Source organism: Plecotus auritus, assembly GCF_963455305.1.
Source record: "Plecotus auritus genome assembly, chromosome: 5".
In the NCBI taxonomy this organism is placed as follows: domain Eukaryota; kingdom Metazoa; phylum Chordata; class Mammalia; order Chiroptera; family Vespertilionidae; genus Plecotus; species Plecotus auritus.
In genome coordinates, this window is record NC_137776.1 from 185477280 (window position 1) to 185501876 (window position 24597).

Below are 24597 nucleotides of genomic sequence, written 5' to 3' on the forward strand. Positions count from 1 at the left end.
CCGGGTGCCCCGCCACACTTCCAAGTCACGTCCTGCAGCAACTGCGCAGCGGGTTCCAGACCTCCCGCCCGCACACCCGTGTCTCTTCAGAGCGCTGGCCCTCTCGAGCCCTTTCTTCCTGACGTCTCCTCTCACCCCCCACATGCAGCTCCTCAGGGAGCGCCCAGCACCAGGGGTCCCATGGGTGTGTCGATGAAGCCCCCGTGGCCCTTTCTTGACGGGGCCTCCTGCCCCGCTCCCCAGGGGCGCAGACCCACGAGGGGTCGCATGGCCACGAGCCAAGCCCCGGGGGCCCTGGGCGCGGACCGCCTGCAGCCGTGCACTCACGTGGGCTGGCGAGCATGTGGCCGGCTCAGAGCTATTTTTAGGGTCTCTCTTTGTGGAAAGTGTTCCTTGATCGGCTGAGCGAGAGAACAGCCAAGCCCGTCATCCCTGCCTTTGTCCCGCGCTCAGACAGGCTGTCATCAGACACGGCTTCCACTCCAGAAAGGAATCTAGTTCATTAGAGCTGGGGCCAGCGCCCCAAGTTCCTCATCCCTCTGCCTGCGAACGAGCACTGACCACGCCCCTGCTGGGGGCCCAGCCCCAAGATTCACCCGGGGTCCCCACGAGCCCCGGAGGCGGGGGCACAGGCTCCAGGGGCCGCAGCCCAAGCCCCACCCTAGCACACAAGCGAGGGTTCAAACGGAAGCACCTTATGTTCCAGGGACCCCCCACCCACAGTTGCAGGAGCAGAACACACCTTCTATCTACGCAAAACCGAGCAACCCCAGCTACCCCTCCCAGCCAGGCTCCTGGCTCCCAGGCACCTCCCTGCCCGTCTCCCAAAGCTGAGGCACTCCTTCCACTGCTCCCCTGCCCAGCTGGCTCCCGGGCTTGAGGGGCGGAGGCAGCGGGGGAGGGGCGGCTGTCACATTAAAGAAGACAGAGGTCTGCTCAGGAGAAGCGTCAGGCAGGGAAGGGGGCAGTGACAGGGCACCAGGCTCCCCTCAGGGCTGCCACGCTGTCGGGGGCCGAGACCAGAGAGGAAACAAAGGGACAGGCACAGGCTCACCCAGGCACCCGGGGTGACGACAGCCGTCTCCCGGCCCAGGCTCAGCCCAGCCCAGCTGTACCCACCCCTCAGGCAGCCCGGCCTTGCTCCGCGCAGGAGACGCCGCAGAGAGCGCAGCGTGAGGTGAACAGCCAGCGACCCCCAGCCCTCCGGCCTGAGAGCTCTGCCTCCTCCTCCTCCTTGCAGTGGGTTCACCCAGGACGCTTGGTTCATGAACAAGACTCCTCCCGGCCTGACGTGGAGAAGTGAGTGCGAACAGGACGCCAGGGGCTGCCGCGACCTCGCCCGCCGTGGGCCCTGCACCTGTCCTTTCTGACCTCCACCACCCCCCGCAGCCCGCTTTCCGAGCAGAAGCTGCAGGCCCAGGTAAGGGTCTGAGCTGTGCCCGGCCGGTGTGGCTCAGTGGTTGACACCGGCCTATGAACCAGGAGGTCACGGTGTGATTCCCTATCAGAACACGTGCCCAGATTGCGGGCTCGATCCCCAGGAGGATGTGCAGGAGGCAGCTGATCCTCGATGCTCTCTCATCACGGACCCTTCCATCTCTCTCCCTCTCCTTCCCTCTCTGAAATTAATAAAAATACTTTTTAAAAAACATTTATTAAAAAAAAAAAAAAAAAGAGTCTGAGCTGAGACTGCTCCCCGTGGGCCCCTGGGCGGGTCTGAGGGAGGAGCCGGGCTGGGCACCCCTGGGCGGGTCTGAGGGAGGAGCCGGGCTGGGCACAGGTTCCCAGGTCAGATGGACTCGGTCGGGGCCCAGGGGCTGCGGGCCGAGAGGCAACTCACGTTGTAGAGGATGTCGGTCCAGCCCTCCATGGTGATGCACTGGAACACCGTCAGGATGGCGAACAGGATGTTGTCGAAGTTGGTGATGCCGAAGTTGGGTCCCTGCCAGTACTCCCGGCACTCGGTGTCGCCCTCGCACAGCCGGGCGGGCGCCTCCTTGCCGCAGGGGAAGTCGCCCACGGGCGTGGCTTCTGCGTGGAAAGAAGGAGCGCAGACCCTGAACTGAGCCGCACGGTGCTCTCAGCCCTCCTGGCCCGCACACCCCGCCCGCACGCACGGGAGGAGGAAACCCCAACTTCCCGCCACCCCTCTGCCCTGCCCAGCTGCTCCCTCTTGTGGGCAGCCTGCCCCTAGCCCAGGGGTGGGCAAACTTTTTGACTCGAGGGCCACAATGGGTTCTTAAACTGGACCGGAGGGCCGGAACAAAAGCATGGATGGAGTGTTTGTGTGAACTAATATAAATTCAAAGTAAAGGAGCAGAGGGGAGAGCAAGAGAACCCTCTGCTCTTTCGGCTCCGCGGGCCGGATAGAACAGCCGAACGGGCCGGATCCGGCCCACGGGCCGTAGTTTGCCCATGGCTGCCCTAGGCTCAGCCTGCCCTCTCCCCAGCTGGAACCCCACTCACGCTCAGGACTCATTCATCTTAAAACCAGACACAGCACACTCTGCGCCCCACCCGGGACGCGGACTCCCCTCCCTCCAGCCGAACTGCCACACGGTTCTCCCGACACGCACACCTGCCTGTCACTCGGAGCCGCCGCAGTCCCCGTGTTCGCCAGGCAGGGGGCCCAGCGTCAGCCCACCCTGGGCCCAGGGGACAGCTGGCAGCCGGGACCAGGCAGAGGGACGCGGAGGGAACACCAGGACCCCGTGCTGACCTCTGGGCCCAGGCGCGAGCAGCAGGTGCTGACCCCTCCCCTCCCCAAGCCCCAGCGAAAGGAGCAAAGGACGACTTTGGGCACAGAAGTCCCGCCCGTCGGCACGGAGGGCCGCTGAGCAGCGCCAGGAGGAATCCGGCAGTCAGGCCCCGGTGCGGAGCAGAGCCGGCCACGCGCTCTCCTCCCTCCAGACGTCTCATCAGCCCGTGAAGACGGCAAGGTGCCGTCTGCGTGAGCACAGCTGTGTTCTCTTCAATGGCGGTTCCCTTCCTGCTCTCAGACCCTGGACAGACTTCTCCTCCTGCTCGCCTCCTGCTGTGATGACGAGCGCACGTGACCGGGGAGCACGTTCTGTCCGCGCCTTCGAAGGAAGAGCTCTCCAGACTTCCGGCGAGAGGTGGTGTTTGCAGGAGGCGAGGGAGGCTGAGAAAACTCCCTTTTGTTTCCCGTTGGCCAGAGGCCTCTCGAGTCCCGAGGGGCTTACATTTCAGGAAAAGCCTTTCCGCGTCTCCTAAGGCGTCCGTGGGCTCCTCCGTGCACGCATCTGCCGCTCAGGCCGCGGCCCCTCGGGTGTCACAGACCCCGCTGTCCTCCCTTTCTCCCGGGACACAGCTCGGGGCCCTCACGAGCGCCAAAGCTGCACGGCTTCCTGCTGCCCGTCCTTCCCTGCCCACCTGCACCTGCTGCTCCTTGTGGCGGAGCTGACCAGGCGGCCGGGCTCTCCTCCCGCCCCCCAGGCCCCCAGGCCCCCAGGCCCCCAAGCCCTTCCGTTCGGGTTCCGCCTCCCTCCCGGGAGTGGCTGAGACCGCCCTTCTTCCCTCTGCGCCACGCGTAGCGGCTCCTGTGTCCCCAGGGAAGGGGCCCCGGCGCAGGGTGTCCCCGGATGGGCGGCTCACCTGTGTTGTTGGGGAAGCAGGCCTTGTGGAACTTGCCCATGTAGAACTCGAGGCCAATGATGGCGAACATGAGGATGGCGAAGAAGAGGAGCAGCCCGATCTGCAGCAGCGGGACCATGGCCTTCATGATGGACTTGAGCACCACCTGCAGACCTGGGGGCCGCGGGTCAGAGGGCGGCAGGTCAGGGGACAGCGGGTCAGGGGTCAGAGGGGGCAGCGGGTCACGGGACAGTGGGTCAGAGGGCAGCAGGTCAGAGGGGGCAGCAAGTAAGGGGACAGTGGGTCAGAGGGCAGCGGGTCAGAGGGGGCAGCGGGTCAGGGGACAGCGGGTCAGAGGGCAGCGGGTCAGAGGGGGCAGCAGGTCAGGGGACAGCGGGTCAAAGGGCAGTGGGTCAGAGGGGGCAGCGGGTCAGGGGACGGTGGGTCAGGGGGCCGCGGGTCAGAGGGCGGCAGGTCAGGGGACAGGGGGTCAGAGGGCAGCGGGTCAGGGGACAGCAGGTCAGGGGGCCACAGGTCAGGGGACAGCAGGTCAGAGGCAGGAGGGGGCGGGCCGAGCCCTGGCAGGCGCTGAAAGGCGGGGAAGGGCGAGCTGCGCTGCCCTAGGAAGCCCAGGTCCCGGGCGGGGCGGGGCGGGGCGGGGCGGGGCGGGGGGCAGGGTGTCAGAGGTGAAGTCCGGGTGGGGGGTGGGCTGAGGGATCTGAGGAGGCAGCGAGAGCAGGGTCCTGAGAGGGGAGGGGAAGATTCTGGAAGCTCAGAGCAGAGGCTCCTGGGAGGGACGAGCAGCGAATGCTGGGAGAGAACAGCAGGCGATCCTGAGAGGGAAGACGAGGGAGTCCTGAGAGGGAACCCAGAAGATTCTGAAAGCGCAGAGCAGAGGATCATGGGAAGGAAGAGCAGAGGATCATGGGAAGGAAGAGCAGGGAATGCTGGGAACTGAGGGCAGGGGGTCCTGGGACGGAAGAGCCGGAAGTGGCAGGAAGGAAGAGCTGGGAATGCTGGGAACTGGGAGCCGGGGGTTCTGGGAAGGAAGAGCAGGGGATCGGGACAGACCCCACCCCACAGGGAAAACGACGGAGGCCCTGCCCTTCGGGTGTGCCGGACGCGGACCTCAGTGGGTCGGGGCGGAGGACCGGCAGAGGGCGCGGCGACGCAAGCACCGGTCCCCCGTGCGGTGGTCTCAGGGGCCGCACCCAGCCTGCAGCACCCCTTCACCCGGCCTCAGTCCCCAGGCCCTCCCAAGCCGGGGCCCAGGCGGGTGGCCCCGGGAGGCCCTGAGTCCTCCTGCGGGCGCCCAGCCCCCCATAGCGGTCCTCTCTGCTCTGTCCTCCAATCCCAGAAGCGGGGGCAAACCTGGAGCACAGCAGAGCCTCCCTCCGGGGAGCCGAGGCCCCCTCCGGGCCCGGGTGGAGGAGGGGGACCCTGGGAAGGCCAGCCCCCTGGTTCCGGGTCCGAGCAGCCAGCGCAGCGGCCCTCTGCCCTAGGGGCGTGGCCGGGGCCGGGGCCCCGGGGTGGGAGGAGGCAGGGTTCCAGGCAGGAGGCTGGGGCCTCGCGGACTTCGCCAGACTCACTCGGAATCCCGGACACCAGCTTGAGGGGCCTCAGCACCCGCACCGCCCGCAGCGTCCGCAGGTCGAAGTCGGTGCCGGCCGTGGCGAGGATCCTGCAACAAACAGGGAGGTGAGGGCTCCCGCACACCGTGTCCTCCCTCCCGGCTGGTGACACCTTCGCACCTGGGTCCCCCCGGGCACAGGCTGGCCCAGGGCGCGGGGCTCGTGCTGCCCGCGGTGGGTGACCAGCATGCGGTTCAGAGAGTCACCTCCACTGCTCGCCGCCGGCCTTTGGTCTGAGTCCCAGCCTGAACCGTGTGCCCAGGCCAGCCCACTGCAGCCCAAGAGGCCCCGGGAGGCGCGGTGCCGAGAGGGAGCGGGGGAGAATGGAGGCCGAGGGGCTCCTGCCTGCACGGCCCTCTCATGCACCTCGGGGTGAGTGGGAACCGGGGTGGGGAGGGTGGGCAGAGGGCCCACGGCTGGGAAAGCCATTCCAATCCGCTCCATTGGCACAGAAACACATTCCGACTTAAAACCGACACGGGAGCTCCCATTCCCACCTCTGCCCCCGGCACTCCCTTCACCCCGAACTCATGGCCAGTGTCCACCTTGCCCTCTGCACGCCTGCCCTTCCCTCCCATCAGCTTTGTCCACACAGGCCGGCCCCCCACTGTCCACGGAGAAGCTGTGACAAGGCTCCTCCTCACTCCCAGGGCCTCCTCCCCTTGCCCTTCCGGGACCCTCACCAGCACCAGGAGTGTTTGCCTCTTTTGCCAGTTTTACCTCCCCCTCCCCCTCCCCTCCTCCTCCCTCCTCCTCCCCCCTACCCCTCCTCCTCCCCCTACCCCTCCCCCTCCCCTTCATCCCCTCCCCTTCATCCCCTCCCCCTCCCCTCCCCCCCTCCCCTCCTCCCCTCCCCCTCATCCTCCCCTCCTCCTCCCCTCCTCCTCCTCCCCCACCCCCTCCCCCTCCCCCTCCCCTCCTTTTCCCCCTCCTCCCTCAAAAGGTGGACACCCAGGGCTCCCTCCATCTGGGATCCACCCCACGGTGTGCTTATGCCCAACCTGGCACCTTTAACTCAAATCTGGAATTCTGGGCCCAGGTACCCAAGTGCATGTTACACATTTCCACCTGGATTTTTTTAAAAAGCGTATCAAACATGATACACCTAAGGGGCTCTGTTTCAAACTTCAAGTAATAAAAATGCCCTTTTTTTTTTAAAGGTCAGAGTTGTTACATCCTGGTGACTAAAGAGCTTTTATTCTTACTCCCAGGCTTGCTCCTTCCCAGTGGAACCCCCCCGCCCCCCGCCGCCCCATCTCAGCAACTAGTCAACTGTTATTTAAGCCCAAACCAAGGCTTCACCCCTGAATGCCTCTCGTACATTCCACATCCAAGTCACAATTTAAAACGCACCTTACACTCCTGGTGAAGGAGGCTTTACGCCCCTCAGTGCACTGCAGGGAGGGGCGGGCTGGTGTCAGAGAAGGTAAAAGTCCCAGGAGAAAAGAAGGGAAACAGGAAAATCTTTCAAACCAAAATCCCATGAGGCCTGAGGGAGTCCATTCAACTGCTGGGATTAACTGTCGTTCAGACAAAATCAGCGGATCACGGAACAAAACAGGCAGGTATTTTAAAAGCTGGAAGTCTGGCAATAAATAGTTACTGAAATAATAGCAATAACAATCAGGAATCATACTCTGGGCAGGAGACGTGTTTTGACAGTATTAATGGTTTAGGACAGTGGTCGGCAAACTCATTCGTCCACAGAGCCAAATACCAACAGGACAACGACTAAAATCTCCTTGGAGAGCCAAGTTTTTTAAACTTCTTCTAACGCCACTTCTTCAACATAGACTCGCCCAGGCCGTGGCATTTTGTGGAAGAGCCACACTCAAGGGGCCAAAGAGCCGCATGTGGCTTGCAAGCCGCAGTTTGCCGACCACGGGTTTAGAAAATAGTGTGGAGGAATCCACCCGCAGCCGTCAGAGAACAAGAGAGAGAAGCGAAGCAACGTGGAGGTTAGACCCCTCCTCTAACACGCGTCAGGGGTGAGTTCCGGGAAAGAACAGAGTGATGGTGAAGAAGCCACATTTGGAGAGAGAAGGAGGAATTTCCAGAATTAAAGACTTACGTTCAAAGTTCATTACAAGAAACAAAGAGAACATCACTAGATGTCCCTTTTCCCCAAATGAACCTACAAATTCGATGTAACTCCAGTAAAAGTCTCAACATTTCTTATACATAGAAGACCCTGCATTTGTAGAAAACCCACAAAAAATTACCGTAACTAATGAATTCAACAAAGTTTCAGGATATACTGTCAACACACAAAACAAGTGGTATTTCTATGCACTTGTAATGAACACTCAAAAGAGGACATTTTCTTAAAAAAACCCATTTACAATAGCATTCCAAAGAATGAAGTGCTTAGGAGTAAATTAACCAAGGAGGCAAAAGACCTCCTGGACACGGAGGACTACGGAACACTGCTGATGGAGAGCAACGGCCGGGAAGTTAGAAAACTTGGTGTTGCTAGATGTCCATACCACCCACAGTGCCCTGTCCAGGCCATGCGATCCCTATCACAAGCCCAGCCATTCCTTTGCAGAAGTAGAAAAACGCACCCTAAAAAATTCACGTGGGATCTCCAGGGCGAGTAGCCAAAACCATTTTGAGAAAGAATGAAATTGGAGGAGTCACATTTTCCAATTTCAAAAATCACTCCTTGCCGAAACCGGTTTGGCTCAGTGGATAGAGCATCGGCCTGCGGACTGAAGGGTCCCAGGTTCGATTCCAGTCAAGGGCACGTACCTTGGTTGTGGGCACATCCCCAGTAGGCAGCTGATCGATGTTTCTCTCTCATCGATGTTTCTAACTCTCTATCCCTCTCTCTTCCTCTCTGTAAAAAAATCAATAAAATATATTTTTAAAAAAATCACTCCTGTTCTCAGCGTGCAGGTTCTTCACATCCCTCCAGGTTATTCCTAGGTGTTCCATTCTTTCGGTTGCATTTGCACATGAACTTGTTTTCTTTGCTTATTTTTCTGGAACGTCACTGTCCGCGTATAGGAATGCCGCGGGTTTCCGTGCATGGATTTGGATCCTGCTGCTCGTCTGTATCGGTTCGTGTTCGGGATAGTCTTTTGGGGGGAGACTGTGGTTTTCCGTGTATGGAGTCTGGCCGCCAGCAGAGTGCAGGTGTCACTTCTTCCTGCCCAACCTGGTGCCGTCCGTGTCTCTCTCTCGCCTGGAGCTCCAGCGCTGTGCTGATGAAGGCGTGAGAGGGGACACCCTCGTGCTGCTCCTGATCCTAGAGGACAAACTTGCCGTCTTCACGGCTGAGCGTGGTATGAGCCGAGGGCTTCGTCGTATGTCACTGTTATGTTGAGGTGCTTCCCTTGTATGTCCATCTTATGGAGTGTTTTCATCATAAATAGTTGTTGTATTTGTCTTTCTGACTTATTTCACTCACTCAGCATAATGCCTTCAAGGTCCATCCACATGGTTGCAGATTTAATCCAAATACCTTTAAAGAATGATATTTTTGGATTTGTAACTTTCATAAATAGAACGCTGATTTTTTTTTTTTTTTTAGAAAGTACGATCTTTTCTGAGAATCTCTTCAGTGCACAGAACCCACTCTGAAGGCACCAACAAGCACACTGATCAAAAAGGATTCCCTTTAAAATCGGTAATTATCCTGGCTGCCGTGGCTCAGCGTGGACCGATGAACCACGAGTCACGGTTCGATTCCCGGTCAGGACTCGATGCCCAGTTGCAGACTCGATCCCCAGTGTGGGGCGTGCAGGAGGCAGCCAACCAATGGTTCTCTCATCACTGATGTTCCTCTCTCTCCCTCTCCCTTCCTCTCTCTCTCTGAAATCAATTTAAAAAAAAAGAAATAGGAAAGGAACGGACACAATGACCATTCCTCAAGACGAACCTGCCAGGACCTCGGTCAGGAGCGTGCAGTCCAGGGCCGCGTCGGCCTCGCCTGAGCCGTCCCGTTCAGGGTGGATTCTGGCAGCCCTTCTGGCCAGCCCCCTTGGACATGTGTCCCGTCGGAAGCACAGCGTCACGAAGCCGCTGTTACGATGACAACTGGCACGGGTGGCCATCTCCGGGGTCAGCGGGAGAGAAGGGCACTGCGTAGTCATGACAAATACGGACAGACGGAGGCGCTGGTGTGTGTGAAGTGACGGTGAAGGGCCGACGTGACCCGCTTCGCGTTCACACGGATGAGCCTGAGGACATGGCACCCGGTGGGAGGCGGGCACAGAGGCCTCTTCGTGCGACGGCGCTCGTGAGTGAGCGTCCAGCAGGCGCTGCCGGGCAGGGCCGGGGCTGCTCGCCGGCTGCTTTTGGCGGAGGATGGAAATGTTCTAGAACGAGGTGGTGGGGCCCGGCCGGCACGGCTCAGTGGGTGAGCGTCGACCTATGAAACGGGTTCACGGTTCAATTCCCGGTCAAGGACACACGCCCAGGTTGTGGGCTTGACCTCGAGTGGGGGGCCTCAGGAGGCAGCCGACCCATGGTTCTCTCTCATCACTGATATTTCTATCCCTCTCTCCCTCGCCCTTCCTCTCTGAAAGCAGTAAAATTATGTTTTAAATAAAGACAACGAGGTCGCGGTGACGGTGGTACAACTAACTCGGAACGCACTGGAAACCCCGAACGGTTGGCGGTAACAGCGGGTACGACGGAATGCGGATTCCACCTCGATGTGCCGCTCCACCGAAAGAAGAGGCGGAGTGCAGGTTGTCACACGGCTCATGGTTAAACCTCACGAGACAGCAGGAACTCGGGCCCAGAGCCCACACACCCGGCTGTGACTGCTTGCAGCCCAGGCCCGGCTCCCCGGCTCCCCGGCTCCCCAACCCACGGGGTGTGGGGACACGGACACACGGCCCAGGCCCGTGCTCAGACAGCACCACGGGCACGTGAGCACGCGTGTGGATGAGAACAGGAGCCGTGCACACAGCCTGAACCCAAACACGTCTCAGACACGGACGTATGGCAGGCCACTCACCAGCACCCACAGCTGGGGCAGGGGGACCCCAGCTGCAGCCCTGGCAGGTCCCCTAACCCTGACCCAGGCCCTCACCCGCAGCCCCAGACTCAGGGTCCCAGCTGGTCTCTGAGGCCGCAGGTTCCCAGCTGTCTGTGCAGGACCCTGGGTCACCCCCAGCCTTCCCAGCCGCTCTCCAAACCCCCTACTCAGCCCGGCCACCCCCAGGCCATCCCTGTCTGAAAGGCCAGAGCTGACCAGGGGCCCACGGCTGTTACCTGTCACCTGTCTGTGAGGAGGTGACAAGACCAGAGAAACCCTGGACCCCTAACCCTGACCCCCCCCCCACCCTGGTGGGCACCCGCCTGCCCGCTCCCCCTCCTGCTCCCTGCTCCCCCTCTTGGGGGGGGGGGGCAGGGCCCTTCCTCCCTGACCATTCCCGCAGGGGTCCCTGCTGAGCCTGGGGGATGGCACGGACCGTGTGCGCCCAGCATCCCTGAGCCCATTTGTTCTGGAACCACCTGGGGACAGTCAGGACCACACCAGCGGCCGCGATCACAACCCGGGAGGTCCCTGCCCGCCGGGTGCACACACGCTCACAGTCCTCACCCTGGTCCCTGGGGAGGGGCCGCTTCACCTGTTTCCCGATGGGAGGGGCCCTCTCGCCCCCAGGCCCAGCCAGTGCTCAGTGTCCCGCCTGGAGCAGGGGGCAGGGGGGCCACACAGCACCAGCCGCCCAGACAGCCCTCACAGCGCCCTGGCCCAGCACACACAGCCACGGCGTCCCCGACACCCAGAGACACCCCAAGTAGACAGCACCCACCAGAGGGTCTGCAGGGGCGCCCTTCCCGCCCACGGTGCTGTCACCCGCTGCGCGGAGCCCCATCCAGGCGGGGCCAGAGGCGGCACCTGGCCCCTTGGGGAGACGGACACCACACCGGGACTTCTCTGAGGAGCCCCGCCCCGGGGCAGGACCCTGGCTCTGACGCTGGGCTCAGCCTGAGCCTGTCCTCCTGGCCCCGAGCGTGCGCCCGGCTCAGTGCCAGGGGCACCCGCGTCCTCCGGACATCACTGCTGTCACTGGAGAGGGTGGGCGGCCTCACACCTGCACGCCCGCCCCTCACGCTGAGCAGGTGATGGGTCTTCAGGTCGGGGCAGGAGCAGGGGTGCAGAGCCAGCCAGACACGCCCCCCCGCCACCCTGCAGGAGCCGGAGCCCCAGCGCCCGAGCAGGCGGAGCCACCTCCACCTCCAGGAACTGCTTTGTCACCGACTTTCCAGGTGCAGCTCTGGCCCAGGAGGCTGCTGGCGGTTGCCATGGAGACAGCCTGTGGGTCTCAGCCTCCCGCCCCCGCCCCAGGGGCTGAGCTGAGCAAAGGCCTGCATCTCTTTCAAACCAGCCCCCGCGGCTCCACGGCCTTCCAGGCCTGCGGGGGTCAGCGTGCCCCGTCTCACGGGGGAGAAACGGGGGTCCGGGGGCATCCCCAGTGCCCAGGCTCCCAACCTGGAGGACGCGCCTCAGTGACTCACCCGGTAGAAGTGTCACGGCCGCTGGCCGCCGCCCACCGCTCGGGAAAGGGGGGCCGTGGGGGCCCCTCCCCAGCCCCTCCTCCCGCAAGAGCCGCAGGCCCCAAACTCCAGCAGCGGACAGCCGCCATGCTGACCCCTGCCCCCCGCCACCCCTGCCCTGCGAGGGGACATGGAGTCCTTGGCTGAATGCTCTGTCCAGTTTGGGGGGCGGCGACTGGTCAGTGCGGCACGGCTCTGGCCCACGAGGCCACCAGCACCCCCCCCACCCCGTCTTCAGGGGCAGCTGACTCCCGCGGGCCAGGGCGGCGGGCGGTCAGGCGTGGGCCCGACGCCGTCCCGCTCAACGCCCCGCCCGCTTCGGGACCCTGATTTCTGAGCCTCCGTTTCCAGCCTGTAGAGTGGGGTGACCCTCCCGCCCCCACAACTGAAGTCACAAGGCAGCCCCTAGTTCCCTTAAGGGTCAGGACCAGAGACCCGACGAAAACCGGTCTGAGGAGCGTCCTCTGCGTCCCGGAAAAGAATGGAAAACGTCCAGGTGTCCCCCAGAACTCGTCCATCCAAACCAGCAGGACCTGAGGCCACACGAAGAGACAGCACAGGCGCGTTCGTCACCCGGGACGAGTCCGAAGCCGCTGCCAGCACAGCACCATCGTCAGAGACGTCGAAGGTTCGCGCACGACCGTGTAACCGGAAACCAGAACAACCGAGACGGAGGCGAAGAGGATGGGCTCCCGGCAGAGGAGAGAACGGAGGGCTCGGCGCCCGGCCCCGGGGAAGCAAGGCCCGGCGGGAGCCCGGCAACGTCAGGCTGCCGTGAAGGGGCGTGGGCCCCGGGTCAGACGTCAGGGCCCGGTGGCCGAGGCAGAGCCGGAAAACACTCAACTACGTCCTGGCTGAAAACGCGCCGAGTGACCCAGGGTCCGAAGTAGGGCGAGAGGAGGGAGGACAGTTCCCCGGGGCCCACGGCATGGCAGCCACGCAGACTGGCCGGACCTGGACCGAGTCACGTCACCACCCTGTGGCCCCGGGGCCACCGTTTCTCTGCTCTCCCAACCGATTCCACCGCAGCGGCTGAGCACGGGCGGGGGGGGGGGAGGCTGGGGGGAGGGATGCACAGAGATGACGGGCCAGACAGAGGAGCCCACAGCCCGCGTCCCGCCCCCCCCCCCCATGTGACTCCATCTGGAGACAGCGCCCAAAGGAGGGCCTCAGGGGGAACCCCCATCCCCAGGGCTGGCACCCACAGGAACAGGAGGCACCCAGAGCTGGGGCCGCAGGAGCGAGGAGGCCTGTGACGCACAGCGGGGGGGGGGGGGGCAGGCGGCACCTGGGCCTGGGGCCTCCGCCGCCAGGACCGACCGCGCCTGTACGCGAGCCTCGTGCCCCTGCACACGCACTTTCCCGCAGAAGCTCCCCCTCAAGGACCGGCCATGGGCCCCGGCCGGCGTGGCTCCGAGGGCGGACGTCACCCGGCTCTGAAGGCCGCCAGTTGATGCCGGGGGCTCATGCCCAGTTGCGGGCTTGATCCTCGGTGTGGGGCGCGCAGGAGGCACCGAGAGATGGCAAGCGTGTCCCACAGATGTTTCTCTCTCTGTCTAAAAACCAATTTTAAAAAACGCCTTGCCGAAACCGGTTTGGCTCAGTGGATAGAGTGTCGGCCTGCGGACTGAAAGGTCCCGGGTTCGATTCCGGTCAAGGGCATGTACATTGGTTGCGGGCACATCCCCAGTGGGGGGTGTGCAGGAGGCAGCTGATCGATGTTTCTCTCTCATCGATGTTTCTAGCTCTCTATCCCTCTCCCTTCCTCTCTGTGAAATATCAATAAAATATGTTAAAAAAAAAAAAAAAAAAAAAAAAAAACGCCTTTAAATGTGGGCAGCTAATTTAGAGCCCACCTGGCCACGTCCCTTCAGCCCACCAGCCACAGGCCCAGGGCCGGGAGTGGCCCGGGACGCCACCGCCCCTGCAGACCACCCCGCCCCCGCCCCTCCCCACGGAACCGGGGCCGGGGCTGAGCTGCCCCGAGTCTGGCTGCAGACACCGAGGCTCACGCAGAATGACGCTGGCCACGGTGGCCTGGCTGAGCCCCCCACCCCACCCCCACCCTCAGATGTCAGGGCTCAGGACCCAGGCCTCATGGGATCCCTGGAGACAATCCCAGTCCCCCTGGGCCCTGGGGCGCTGGAGACCTCTGCTGTCAGCTCAAACGGGGCCCCCAGCAAGCCCCAGGCCCCAGCAAGCCCCCAGCAGACCGAGCGTGGAGAACAGATCATGCAGCCCAGGCCCCACGGCGCCCCGGGGATCCACCTGCCCCAGGGACATGCAGCGCAGATCCTGTGAGTGACAGATGTCCTCCGGGCCCGCGGAGCCCCCTCCCTTCCCCGTGTGTCCCCGAGTCCCCATCCATTCCCGGAGCCTGCCGTGCCCTCGCCCTGGGCTCTGAGGCAGCAGCAGCGTTCAGGGAGAGGGGCAGGTGCTCCCCAGGGCGGCAGGAGCAGGCACAGGGGCCCTGCGGGAGGCTCAGCCTGGACGCGCCCCCCCCCCCCCCCAGGAGGCCCCGCAGCTCTAATTACAGGTCCTGGAGAGAAACCCAGTTTAATTTGGAGTAAAACGAGAAGCTGTGGCTGGAAACGGCCCCGTGGGAGCCACCTGCCTGAGCGGGACACACTCCCTGCCGTCCCAGGACCAGGGAGACGAGCCGAGGCGAGGCCAGGAGGGCGGACGGCGGGGTCCCGGGCGCTCTGCCAGCAGGAAGGCGGCCCCAGGCCCGAGGGACCCTGACCCTGTCCTTCAATCAGCCCCTCGGGCCCCAAGGGCGGGCGGGGGGCTCTGGGGACCTGGAGGGCAGGTGGGGCTGAGGGGACAGCCCAGGAGTGGGCGGCCTGGATGGGCCGGGAGGGGCGCGCCGTCCCTCCGTTCTCAGCTGCCAGCCCAGCTCACACGCCGCGCCCCCCTCCCACGTCTGCTGTCAGACACCAGGCCTCGACGGCTGGGTCCCAGGCCCCTCGTCCAGCCCGCGCTCCCTGTCTGTCACCCGATGGCCTCGCCTTGGGGACAGCCCACCAGCACTCGGCGGGAGCCCCACCTACTAACACCCTCCAGTCCTTCCACTGCCCCCAGCGCCCAGGCCCGGCTCCGCCCTGCGTGGCTATGAGCACAGAGGAGCGGCCTCTGGCCTCCGGTGCACCACATGCCTCCCTCCCCACCCGCCCCAGTGGCGGCCTCGCCATCCACTCCTCTCCCCCCTCTCCTCTCCCCTCCTCATCTCTCCCCTCCTCTCCTCTCCCCTCCCCCCCTCTCCTCTCCCCTCCTCTCCTCTCCCCCCTCCTCTCCCCTCCCCCCTCCTCTCCTCTCCCCACCCCCCCTCCTCTCCCCTCTTCTCCTCTCCCCTCCCCCCGCCTCTCCTCTCCCCGCCCCCCCTCCCCTCTTCTCCTCTCCCCCCCCCCACTCCTCTCCCCTCTTCTCCTCTCCCCCCCCCCTCCTCTCCTCTCCCCTCCCCCCCTCCTCTCCTCTCCCCGACCCCCTCCTCTCCCCTCTTCTCCTCTCCCCACCCCCCTCTCCTCTCCTCTCCGCTCTGAAGTTCAGGAAGCGCCTGCCCTTCAGTAAACTCCTGGTTTCCACACCCCGGCCCTCCCCTGCCACCAGCCCGCACCCCCCTCGCTGCCACCAGCCCGCACCCCCCTCGCTGCCACCAGCCTGCACCCTCTGGTCCCAGGCTCAGCCCGCACCCCCCCACACACCCCATCCCTGGTGCCTGCTGGTCTCCGGCTCAGACCACCATCGACACACCTGTGACCTCTCTGGGCCTCTCCCCAAACACCTAACTCCACCCTCCGCGTCCTTCAGAAGTCACGGGGCCACGGAGGCCCCCTGACACCCACAGGCCCCCTCCAGGCCCGCCCTGCCCTCCACACCCCTTTCCTGTGTGACGGAGCCTCGGGGAGCACGGGTTGGGCGAGCGGCGGGAGGCACCGGTGCGGTCAGAAGCCCACGCGCACTGAGGGTCACAGCGTGTCCCCTCGACCCCATCCGACCCCTGCGCTCACACCCGCGGAGGCTCAGCGAATCCCGAATAAACGAATGGCGGCTGCGGGCACCTCGAGCGGCTGGACGCATGGACAGGAGAGCAGACGGCAGGACGGCAGGACGGCCCCTCGGCTCACTGCCCCGCAGCCAGGGTCAGGGGCTGCGCCAGCCCCAGGCGCCCCCAGGCCTGGTCCCAGGGAGCAGGGAGGCGGAAGGCTCCCCAGGCGGGGGCGGGGGCGGGGCCCAGCCAGGCACCTCCAGGACCTGCCAGCTCAGAGCAGGCGGCCCTGCTGGCCTCTGGGGAGGAGCTGGGCTTCTAGGCAACGGGCCTCCAGCCCTCTGAGCACCCCTTAAGTGGGTAACCCCACAGCGACCCACGGGGACCTCGGCTCGGGAGGGCTGGGAGTTAGGGTTCTTCCCTGACTCCCCACAGGCCAGCTCTCACCCCGAAAAACACTCAGGGCCTCCCTCTACCACCCCCCCCGCCACGTACACACACACACACACACACACACACACACACACACACACACACACACGTGCGCACACCGGGTCGCGAGTCCTGTGTGCTGCATGCAGGAGGGAGCGGCTCCCCCGGGACCCTGGCCAGTGTTTGAACCCCCACAGGACAGAGGTCACCCTCCCCGCCTGGGGTTCCCCTCCCAACCCAGCAGCCCCCTGGGGATGAGGTGCAGAGCCAGGAGCCTGGGGACCGACCGGCAGCACCCCCGCCCCCCCTCCTGAGGACACAGAGCGCAGGGACTCAGGGACTCAGGGACTCAGACGGGAGACACGGGGCCAGAGAAGAGAAAGGGACAGTGAGACCAAGAGAAAAATAAGGAAGGTGAAATGGGCAGAGAGAGAGGGAGGGAGGAGGACGAGGGGGAGGAGAGGAGGGGGGGAGGAAGGAGGGGGGAGGAAGGGGGAGGGGAGGAGGGAGAAGGGGGAGGGGGGTAAGGAAGAAGGGGGAGGGGAGAGGGAGGGGGGAGGGGGAGGGGAGGCGGAGACCTGGAGAAGGAGGGCAGCACCTGGAGAAAGGGCAGAGCGGGAGAAAGGGGTGGAGGAACCGAGAAGAGAGGACAGAGGGAGAGGGCTCCAAGGCGGAGTTGGGGGTCCCTGGGACCCGCTGGCTGGGGCTCCCAGGAAGGCAAGCCCATCGTGACCAGGAGTGTGGGCACCGGGCTCCTGGCCTGAGGTCCTCCACCTCCTGCCCCGCCCAGCAGCACACACAGCACCCCCCGCCCCCACAGCACAACCCCTCCCAGGCCCGGAGCCCCGAGCCCGGAGCTCCAGTTCCCCATTAATGTGCAGACACCCCCTGGCCCCTCCTGGGAGCTCGCCCCGAGCCAGGCTCTGGGGACACCCTGAAAGATGAGGGGCCCCTCCTCAGGGACTCTGGTCCGGAGGGAGGGAGAGAGAGAAGTAAACAGTGCGGCTCCCTGGTCCCCCAGTGCTGCCTCCCGGGCCCCCTCCCACCAGCGGGGCCTCAGGCAGAGTCTGCACAGGGCCGGCCCAGGCAGCAGACCGGGTGGACAGCGCCCTCGCCCCAACAGAAGGCTCCCCCTCCCTCCCTCCCTCCTCAGTCGTTGGGAAAAATGGGGCGGAAGTCAGTTTCCCAGAAAACCTACTAATCCCAGGCTCAGAGGCGCCCCCCCCCCCACCCCATGGGGGCTGGGGACAGGCTGGGCCGCCGGCCCGAGGACCCAGGGCCTGTCCCGGGGGACCGTCCCCAAGGCCACCTCCTCCACGCAGGCCTCAGCCCTGAGCTGCCGGGAGCCTCAGGCTCGGGAAGAACAGACCACTGTCCCGGGCGCAGTGGGGCTCTGGAACGTGGGCGGTGCAAACAGATCTGTGGGGCAGACTCCCCCAGCGCTCCCCCGACCCCCGGAGCTGAAGCCACAGGAGCGGGGCCTCAGCCTGCTGGGCAGACACGGGCAGGGCCCTGGGCACCCCCCAGGCAGATGGGGAAACGGAGGCCCGAAGGGCAGGGACTCAGCCAGGAAGAGCAAGGTGCTCGGCCCTCTCACTCCTGCCCCAGCCCACCCCCACGTCCACTTCCTGGGCCCTGGGCTGCTGTGGGTCCTCCTGAGGGTCCATCTGAGGAGAAACGTGGGGTGCGGGGTGGGGGGATTGACACCTTCCAAGTGCACAGCCTGGCCAAGCCCCAGGACACCCCTCCCCCTCGGGGACCGACCACCGCACCCTCGGCCCCGCCCCTGCAGCTCGGTCAGCAAGCTCCGCCCGAGGACAGGTCCCGCCAGTCGGGCGGCAACGTGGGCACGCTTGGCCCCCCGTGGTTGGCACGCAGAGCTCTCCCCACGTGGCCCCCTGCAGCCACGCCGACCGTCCGTCCGGGCGAGGCCAGGAAGGCCCAGCGCCTGGCAGGGCGCGGCCACCTACCCCGTGAGAACCACCACGAAGTCCATCACGTTCCAGCCGTTGCGCAGGTAGGAGCCCTTGTGCAGCACGAAGCCAAGGGCAATGATCTTGATCCCCGCCTCGAAGCAGAAGATGCCGATGAAGTACGGCTCCGTGTCGTCCTGGGGAGAACACCACGGCACAGGGTCACCGCTGCCCCCCGCGGGGCCGAGACCCGCACCCTGGGCCCAGCTCCCCGCCCACCCGGAAGGGCCAGGCCCCCACCCTCCAGGCGGGCAGCTGGGGGGGGGGCGATGACCACTGGTGGGGCTTCCCCTGCGTGACGAGGGTCACCTGTCACCGACCCATCCCCAGTCCCGTCATCCGCCCCATCCCGGGGGACACGGAAGCACAGAGGCCACGGGCGCAGGCGAGGACCAGCTGTCCAAGGCCACGGGGCTCTGCCATGCCCTGGGTCGGTGCCCCAGCTCCCGGGAGAACAGCTCGGGACCCACGTGCTGGTTCACACACATTCCCAGATGCTCGCTGGAAACCTGCAGGTCTGGGAGCGAATGTGTCCCCGCCTCAGGGGGCCGTCCCACCCGCCCACCGGGCACAGGCAGGGCGTTGCTGTTGCTGGCGAGGGGAGCAGTGCGGGCGGGCGGGGGGCCGGAGGGGAGCCAGCGATGCAAGCACCCCCTCCACCCCTGCTGCACCTCGTCCCTCAGCCCGGCGAGGCCAGCCCTGCGCAGCTGAGCACACGGGACCGGTGGAGGCCAGCAGAGGCTGTGGCTGCGGCCAGGGCAGCCGGCAGGGAGGGCCTCCGTGCCGATGAGCCAGCGGGGAGCTAGGTCTTGGGGGGTTGGGGGGCAGACACATAGGGGGGGTCACTGCGGGGAAACGGCCGGCCGCAGTGCAGCCCACAGGCGCCTAAATGCCAGGCCACTGCTCAGTGCCCGACGGAGGGGTGGTGAGGAAGGGGGCCCTGTGCCTGGGGAGCGCTCTGCCCAGCCAGCTGGGGCGGGGACGCGGGCCTGGGGACGGGCCGCCTCGGGGCCGCAGGGGGCAGGGCCGGTGGCCCGGGTTTGCCCGTTCCCACTCGGGACAGCAGCCTGCGCCTTCCTCTCCCATGGAACCCACTGCCCGGCCTCCCCTGCTCACGGCGGACGGGCAGCCCTGTGGGGAGTGGCCATCGCGGGCCAGCTCCCCTGACACCCGATGCTGACTCATGACAGGGTCCCCCCAGGCTTCTGGCTGGATGGCCCCTCTCCCCTTGACCCCAGGGGAGCCACAGGGCCCCACCAAACAGAAGGGGCCTCTGGATGGACAGAAGGGCAGGGCCAGAGCCTGGGTGGGCGGGGCCCACGCTAACCCTGGCCTCAGCCCTGCCCCCAGCTCCACCCAGACCACAGGGCTGAGCCAGGGCGTGGGGGAGGCATGGGGCCAGCAAGCCAGGGCTCCAGCTAAAGGCCGCTGGAAGGTGTGGGTGGGCGGGAAGCAGAGCCCCCAAGGCAGAGAACCACGGAGGCCCGCCCCCCCATCCCCCCCGCTGCTCCCTAGGCAGTGGCACCAGCCTCAGAGCCTGGCCTTTGGTCCCTCCCAAGGGACTGGGGTCAGCCCAGGGGGCCTCAGGCCTCGGGGCTGCCCCAGGTGGACCCCATTCTGCTCCTTTTCTCAGCAGCTCGGCCCCAACCCTGAGAAGTGTGCCCGCCCCCTTCCCCACAAACCCAACCCCCTCACCCAGGAGGCAGGAGCTGGCCCACCCAAGCCTGCCCCCCAACGGGCACAGGCTGAGACCCCTGCCCTCCCCCCAGCCCGCTTCTCTCCAGCCCTAACCCCGGACACCCTTCCGTGGGGATATGATGGGGTCCCGTGGGCTGGCCTTAGGGCTCCCCACCTGAGTCCCAGCTCCCTCTGACTTTCGCCCTCCTCTGCCCTCCAGCGTGGATGCTGGGCCCGGAAGGCAAGTGGCCCTGCTCAGCCACGCCGGGGCAAGCGTGACACGGGACACGTCCCACTCCGTGTGGCCGTGCTGCGCTGACCCTCCCCCCACCCCCCGCCTACCCCGTGCTAAAGAAATGCATGCCCCCCGAAATCTCCATCCCTGGCTCTCCCCGCTGGCTGCCCACCTCCTGGCCTTCTCCCAGTGCCCTGCCGATGGTGAGCCCCCCCCCTCCCCCGGGGCAGGCTCGTAGTCCCCGCCCAGCCTCCCACTGGGCCCAGGATGGTGGGAGGAGGGAAGTCCAGGGCCCACGCCAGGCACCGAGCAGGCCATGCGCGTCCTCGCTGCTCATCTCCACGGAAGGGAGCGGGAGAGGCTGGGGGGCAGTCACGTGCCGCGGGGCGGCAGAGCTCCAGCAGCTGCCTGCCGGGATCCTCCCCTGCTCTGCCTTCTCTCTGCTCCGGGCTCAGCCTCCTGGGCCTCGGAGAGCCCACGTCAAGCCCGGGCAAAGGGCCCAGCAGCAGGGAGGGCTGGGTCCGGGGGACCTGGCCTCACCTCCCCAAATCCCACCCTTCCCGCTGCCCCCCCCCGCCCCATCCAGAGACCCCGCCCTGGCACCCTGCCTGTCTCAGGCCCGGGGCCTCAGTGGGGGGTGGCACAGGGTCTGCGAGCTGTGGCAGGACGGGTGGGGACAGCTCAGGGTGCTCAGGAAGAAAGCCGGGGGGGAGGAAGGCTGCCAGGGGAAGGGGTGGCCCCACGGGGAAGAGACGCGGAGACAATTCTGAGGCAGAGACTGGCAGACCCAGGGGGCACCCGGGGCAGAGGCCACGCGGGGGGCAGAGGCCATCACGGCCCTGCCGCCAGCCGCCCTCCCCGGAGCCTGCATTCCTGACCCTGAGCCGTTAATCAGCACCACACAGCCGGGCTTAGCGCTCAGTTCTCAGATCAAGAAGCCCAAGGCCTTGGGACTGGGGTGCAGGGGTGGCTAGTGGCCCTGGACGGAGCAGCCCCCCTCCCTCCCCATCAGGGAGGGCCGTGCTGGCTGCTCCAGTCCTCCCGACCCTGAGGGAGGGGCCCGCTGCCTGCTCTGGTCGCCCCCCTCGGAGGGAGCCCCGCACTCACCAGCCGCTCGGACATGGGCGTTTTGTCGCCGTCAGGGAGGTGCTGCTCCAGGGCCAGCACGATGCAGTTGGCGATGATGGTGGCCAGGATCATGTACTCGAAGGGAGTGCGTGGGTTAAGGACCGGCCGCGAGGCGCCAGGGGGAGGGGAGGCGGCGAGGCGGGCGGCTCGCAGTGCAGCAGCCGGCCAGGCGGCCAGGCAGCCTCCAGGGGGGCTGAGTGACCCCTCTCCAGTGCCCCCCCCCCACTTCCTCCGCCTTTATCTTTGGGGGCTGCCGCGAGGCCAGCTCTTGGGCCCGGCTCGGCGGCCGTCAGCACCGCGGACAGCGCCGTCCGGCTCCGCGCCCCCGAAGGGAGGGGGCGGTGCGCCCCCAGCTCTGGCTGGAGAGGGACCCCGCGCAGGCGCATTCCTGCCCAACGACACACGTAGCCACATGTACCGACACAGGCACGTGAACATGCATGTCCCGAGAGTCCCGCACGCACGCGCAGCGCCGGGATCATGCTCTGCCCGCACACACGCCGCACCTGCTGCCAGGCGCGCGCGACCCGCGGCCACCGGGGGCTCGCACCTACAGACTCGGGTTCACCCTCGGTGCCCTCCAGGCTGGCCGTGCGCTCGGCATCCGGACCGGGGAGCGAAGGGACGTGTCCGGGGGCAGGGGGCTCCGCCCAGCGTCCACCCCGCTCCAGCCGCCGCCGCCGCCACCGCGACCACACGCGCGCGCGCGCACACACACATACACGCACCCGCGGCGGGCGGAGAGGGGCCCCGCAGCCCCGCCCCGCCCCCTCCACGCCGAGTCCTCCCGGGGTGCCTCTCCCCACATCGCACCCTCCTCCTGGCCCCGGAAAGATGGCCACTGGGCGCCGCACTCGACCCGCCGGGTCCCGGCCCAGCCGCCCCTCCCACACCCGGCGGGGTGCGGACGCCGGACCCAGCGCCCGGTCCCTGTGCCCGCGCCCGCGGGCAGCCCCCGCCCGGCCCGGCCCGGCCCAGCCCCGACAGGATATGGCCACTCAGTGATGCGCTTGGCGTATTTGCGGACGACGTTGTCCTCGCTGAAGATGAAGAGCGAGCGGTTGACGGTGAAGCAGTTTTGCTTGACCGGGATGGGGTTGTACATCGCCATGGTGCGCGCGCGCTGCGCGATCGATTGCTTGTAGAGGACCCGCTGGCCCGGCTGCAGCCCCCCGGGGCCCGGGCCGCCCGCGCCGCCGGCTCCGCCGCCCCGGGCCCGCTCCCCGCCGCCGGTGCCCCCATAGCGGCCGCCTAGCTCGTCCCCAAAGCGGACCATGGCTCCCGGGCGCCGCGTGCATCCCCCGCCCGGCGGCCCCAGCAGGGAAACCGCGGGGCGCGCCAGGCGCTCGGAGCGGAGCAGTCACGGAGCCGCCGGACCAGCACCGGACCTCGCCCGGCCCGGCAGGCGCCGCACCCGACTCCGCCGCCCCGCACCACGCCCTATAAGGGGCCTATCACGTGGCGGTGCCCGGCCAATCCACGCCGCTCCGCCCGCCCTTATTCCGCCCGCCCCGCCCCCAGCCGGCCGCCCCCGCCCTGTCCCCGCCGCGGGGTCCCGCCGCCAGCCCTCGGGGATGCGCCTCGGCCCCCGGGTCCTCCCTGGCTGCGCCCCAAGCCTGGGCCGGCGCGGTGAGCTTGCGCCCTCCGTGCGTCCGGCCTCGCTCCCGGGCTGGGCGCTGGCCAGATGCTGAACTGGGCAGCTGTGGCCAGGAGCTGGGCGGGGCCCGGAGCCCTCGACGGCCATGCTGAGCTGCCCGAGAGGACCCCTCTTTCGCCCCCCAGGAGGCATCACCAGTCGCATAACGCTCCAGGCCAAAGGGGGGGCGGCAGGCTCCTGGTTCCCCACGTTTCTTCCCACACGTCACTCTTCCCAGCCGGCCTCTTCCAGGAAGCTTGCGGCTCAGGCCCTGCCTTGCCATCCTTTCGGCACCTTAGACATCCAGATGATGCTTTCCACGCCCTGGTCTCGGTTGGTCCGAGGCACAACCCCGGCCTGGGGGCCCTCACTCTGCCACATCCTATAGACCTTCCCATCAACGACCCGCATCAGCTTCCAAATCTCCGCTCGGACTTTCTGTCCTTCCACCGTTCACTCAATAATAATTTTTAAAATATGTTTGTGTGTGTGTGTGTGTTTTAGGGAGAGGGGGAGGAGAGGGACAGAGAGAGAGGAACATCAACCACAGAGGAACATCACTGATGGGCTGCCTCTTGCACGCCCCCTTCTGGGGATCAAGCCCACAGCCGGGCATGTGCCCTGACTGGGGATCTTGGTTCCTGGGTGCACGCTGAGCCACACCAGCCCGGCTCATTCAGTGATCATTTCAAGAGAGTCTGTGGAGTGCTCCTCGTCCATCCATCGCTCAGCGTCTCCACGAGCACCTGACATGTCCGCACGAGGCTCGCGTGGCCTCGGGGGGCTATGCTCTCCTACGAGCACCAGCCGTGCCCATGGGTGCTGGCTGGTGCCAGGCGTGCTCGCTCCACCCCGCGCAAAGCGCACTTCCCCGAGTCGCTCCTGCTCGGGGACACGGAGGGTCGGGCACGTGTCAGACACTGTCCCCTTCACAGCCATGGGGAGCGAAATCCAGATGGGCCGGAGCGCAACGGATCGGAGGAGGCTTTTCTAGCCGGAGTCACAGCGGGCGCAGGAAGTGAGAGAAGTGAGAGGGGGCGCTGTGCAGAGGCCCGGGGTGACCTCGGCCCCGAGTGCCACGCTGTGGGCTCTGCCTGCTGCTCTGAGGGTGATGAAATGGCAGGAGATTCTCAGCAGAGCCGTCAACTAACTCCTGTTCCAGAAGGCTCCCTCCGGCCGCTACCTGGGGGGTCGACCGGTCAGGCTGCTCTGTCACCTAGGATGCATTCGGACGTAAGTAGCCCAATTCCCAGCTACCGTGCTTACCCAACAGACTTAACCTCAATAAAAAGCAATGGCCCAGCCCTCGCCGGTGTGGCTCAGTGGATAGAGCATCGGCCTGTGGACTAAAGGGTCCCAGGTTTGATTCTAGTCAAGGGCACATGCCTGGATTGCGGGCTCGATCCCCACTGGGGGGGCGTGCAGGAGTCAGACAACCAATGATTCCCTCTCATCGTTGATGTTTCTCTCTTTCCCTTCCTCTCTCAAATAAATGAAAATATATATTTTTTAAAAAGGTGATGGCCCAGCCGGCGTGGCTCAGTGGTTGAGCGTCGACCTATGAACCAGGACGTCACGGTTCAATCCCCAGTGTGGGGTGTACAGGAGGCAGCCAATCAATGATTTTCTCTTCTCATTGATGTTTCTATCTCTCTCTCCCTCTCCATTCCTCTCTGAAATCAATAAAAATATATTTTAAAAAGAAAAATAAATAAAAAGTGATGAAGTATTCCATTTTAGGAGTGCAGACTCCCCATCTCTCCTCTCTGCCAGGGTCACCTCCCACTTGC

At 65.5% G+C, this 24597-nt stretch overlaps 1 protein-coding gene across 12 annotated transcripts in view; it reads right to left on the reverse strand.

The window, feature by feature from the left end:
* The window catches only part of CACNA1B (calcium voltage-gated channel subunit alpha1 B), a 123226-nt gene extending 100653 nt beyond the window's left edge, over positions 1–22573 (reverse strand). For all 12 annotated transcript variants that reach the window (XR_013960695.1, XM_080670289.1, XM_080670284.1 and 9 more), the window contains exons 1-6: positions 22164–22573; positions 21151–21256; positions 18129–18268; positions 5184–5275; positions 3616–3768; positions 1841–2031 (exon numbers count right to left, since the gene is read on the reverse strand). Coding sequence is in view for 11 of the 12 variants with exons in the window: in XM_080670289.1 (XP_080526415.1) it covers positions 1841–2031; positions 3616–3768; positions 5184–5275; positions 18129–18268; positions 21151–21256; positions 22164–22447 (966 nt within the window). In the remaining variant the exon portion in view is untranslated. The remainder of the gene's footprint in view (positions 1–1840; positions 2032–3615; positions 3769–5183; positions 5276–18128; positions 18269–21150; positions 21257–22163) is intronic.
* Positions 22574–24597: the final 2024 nt, after the last annotated feature.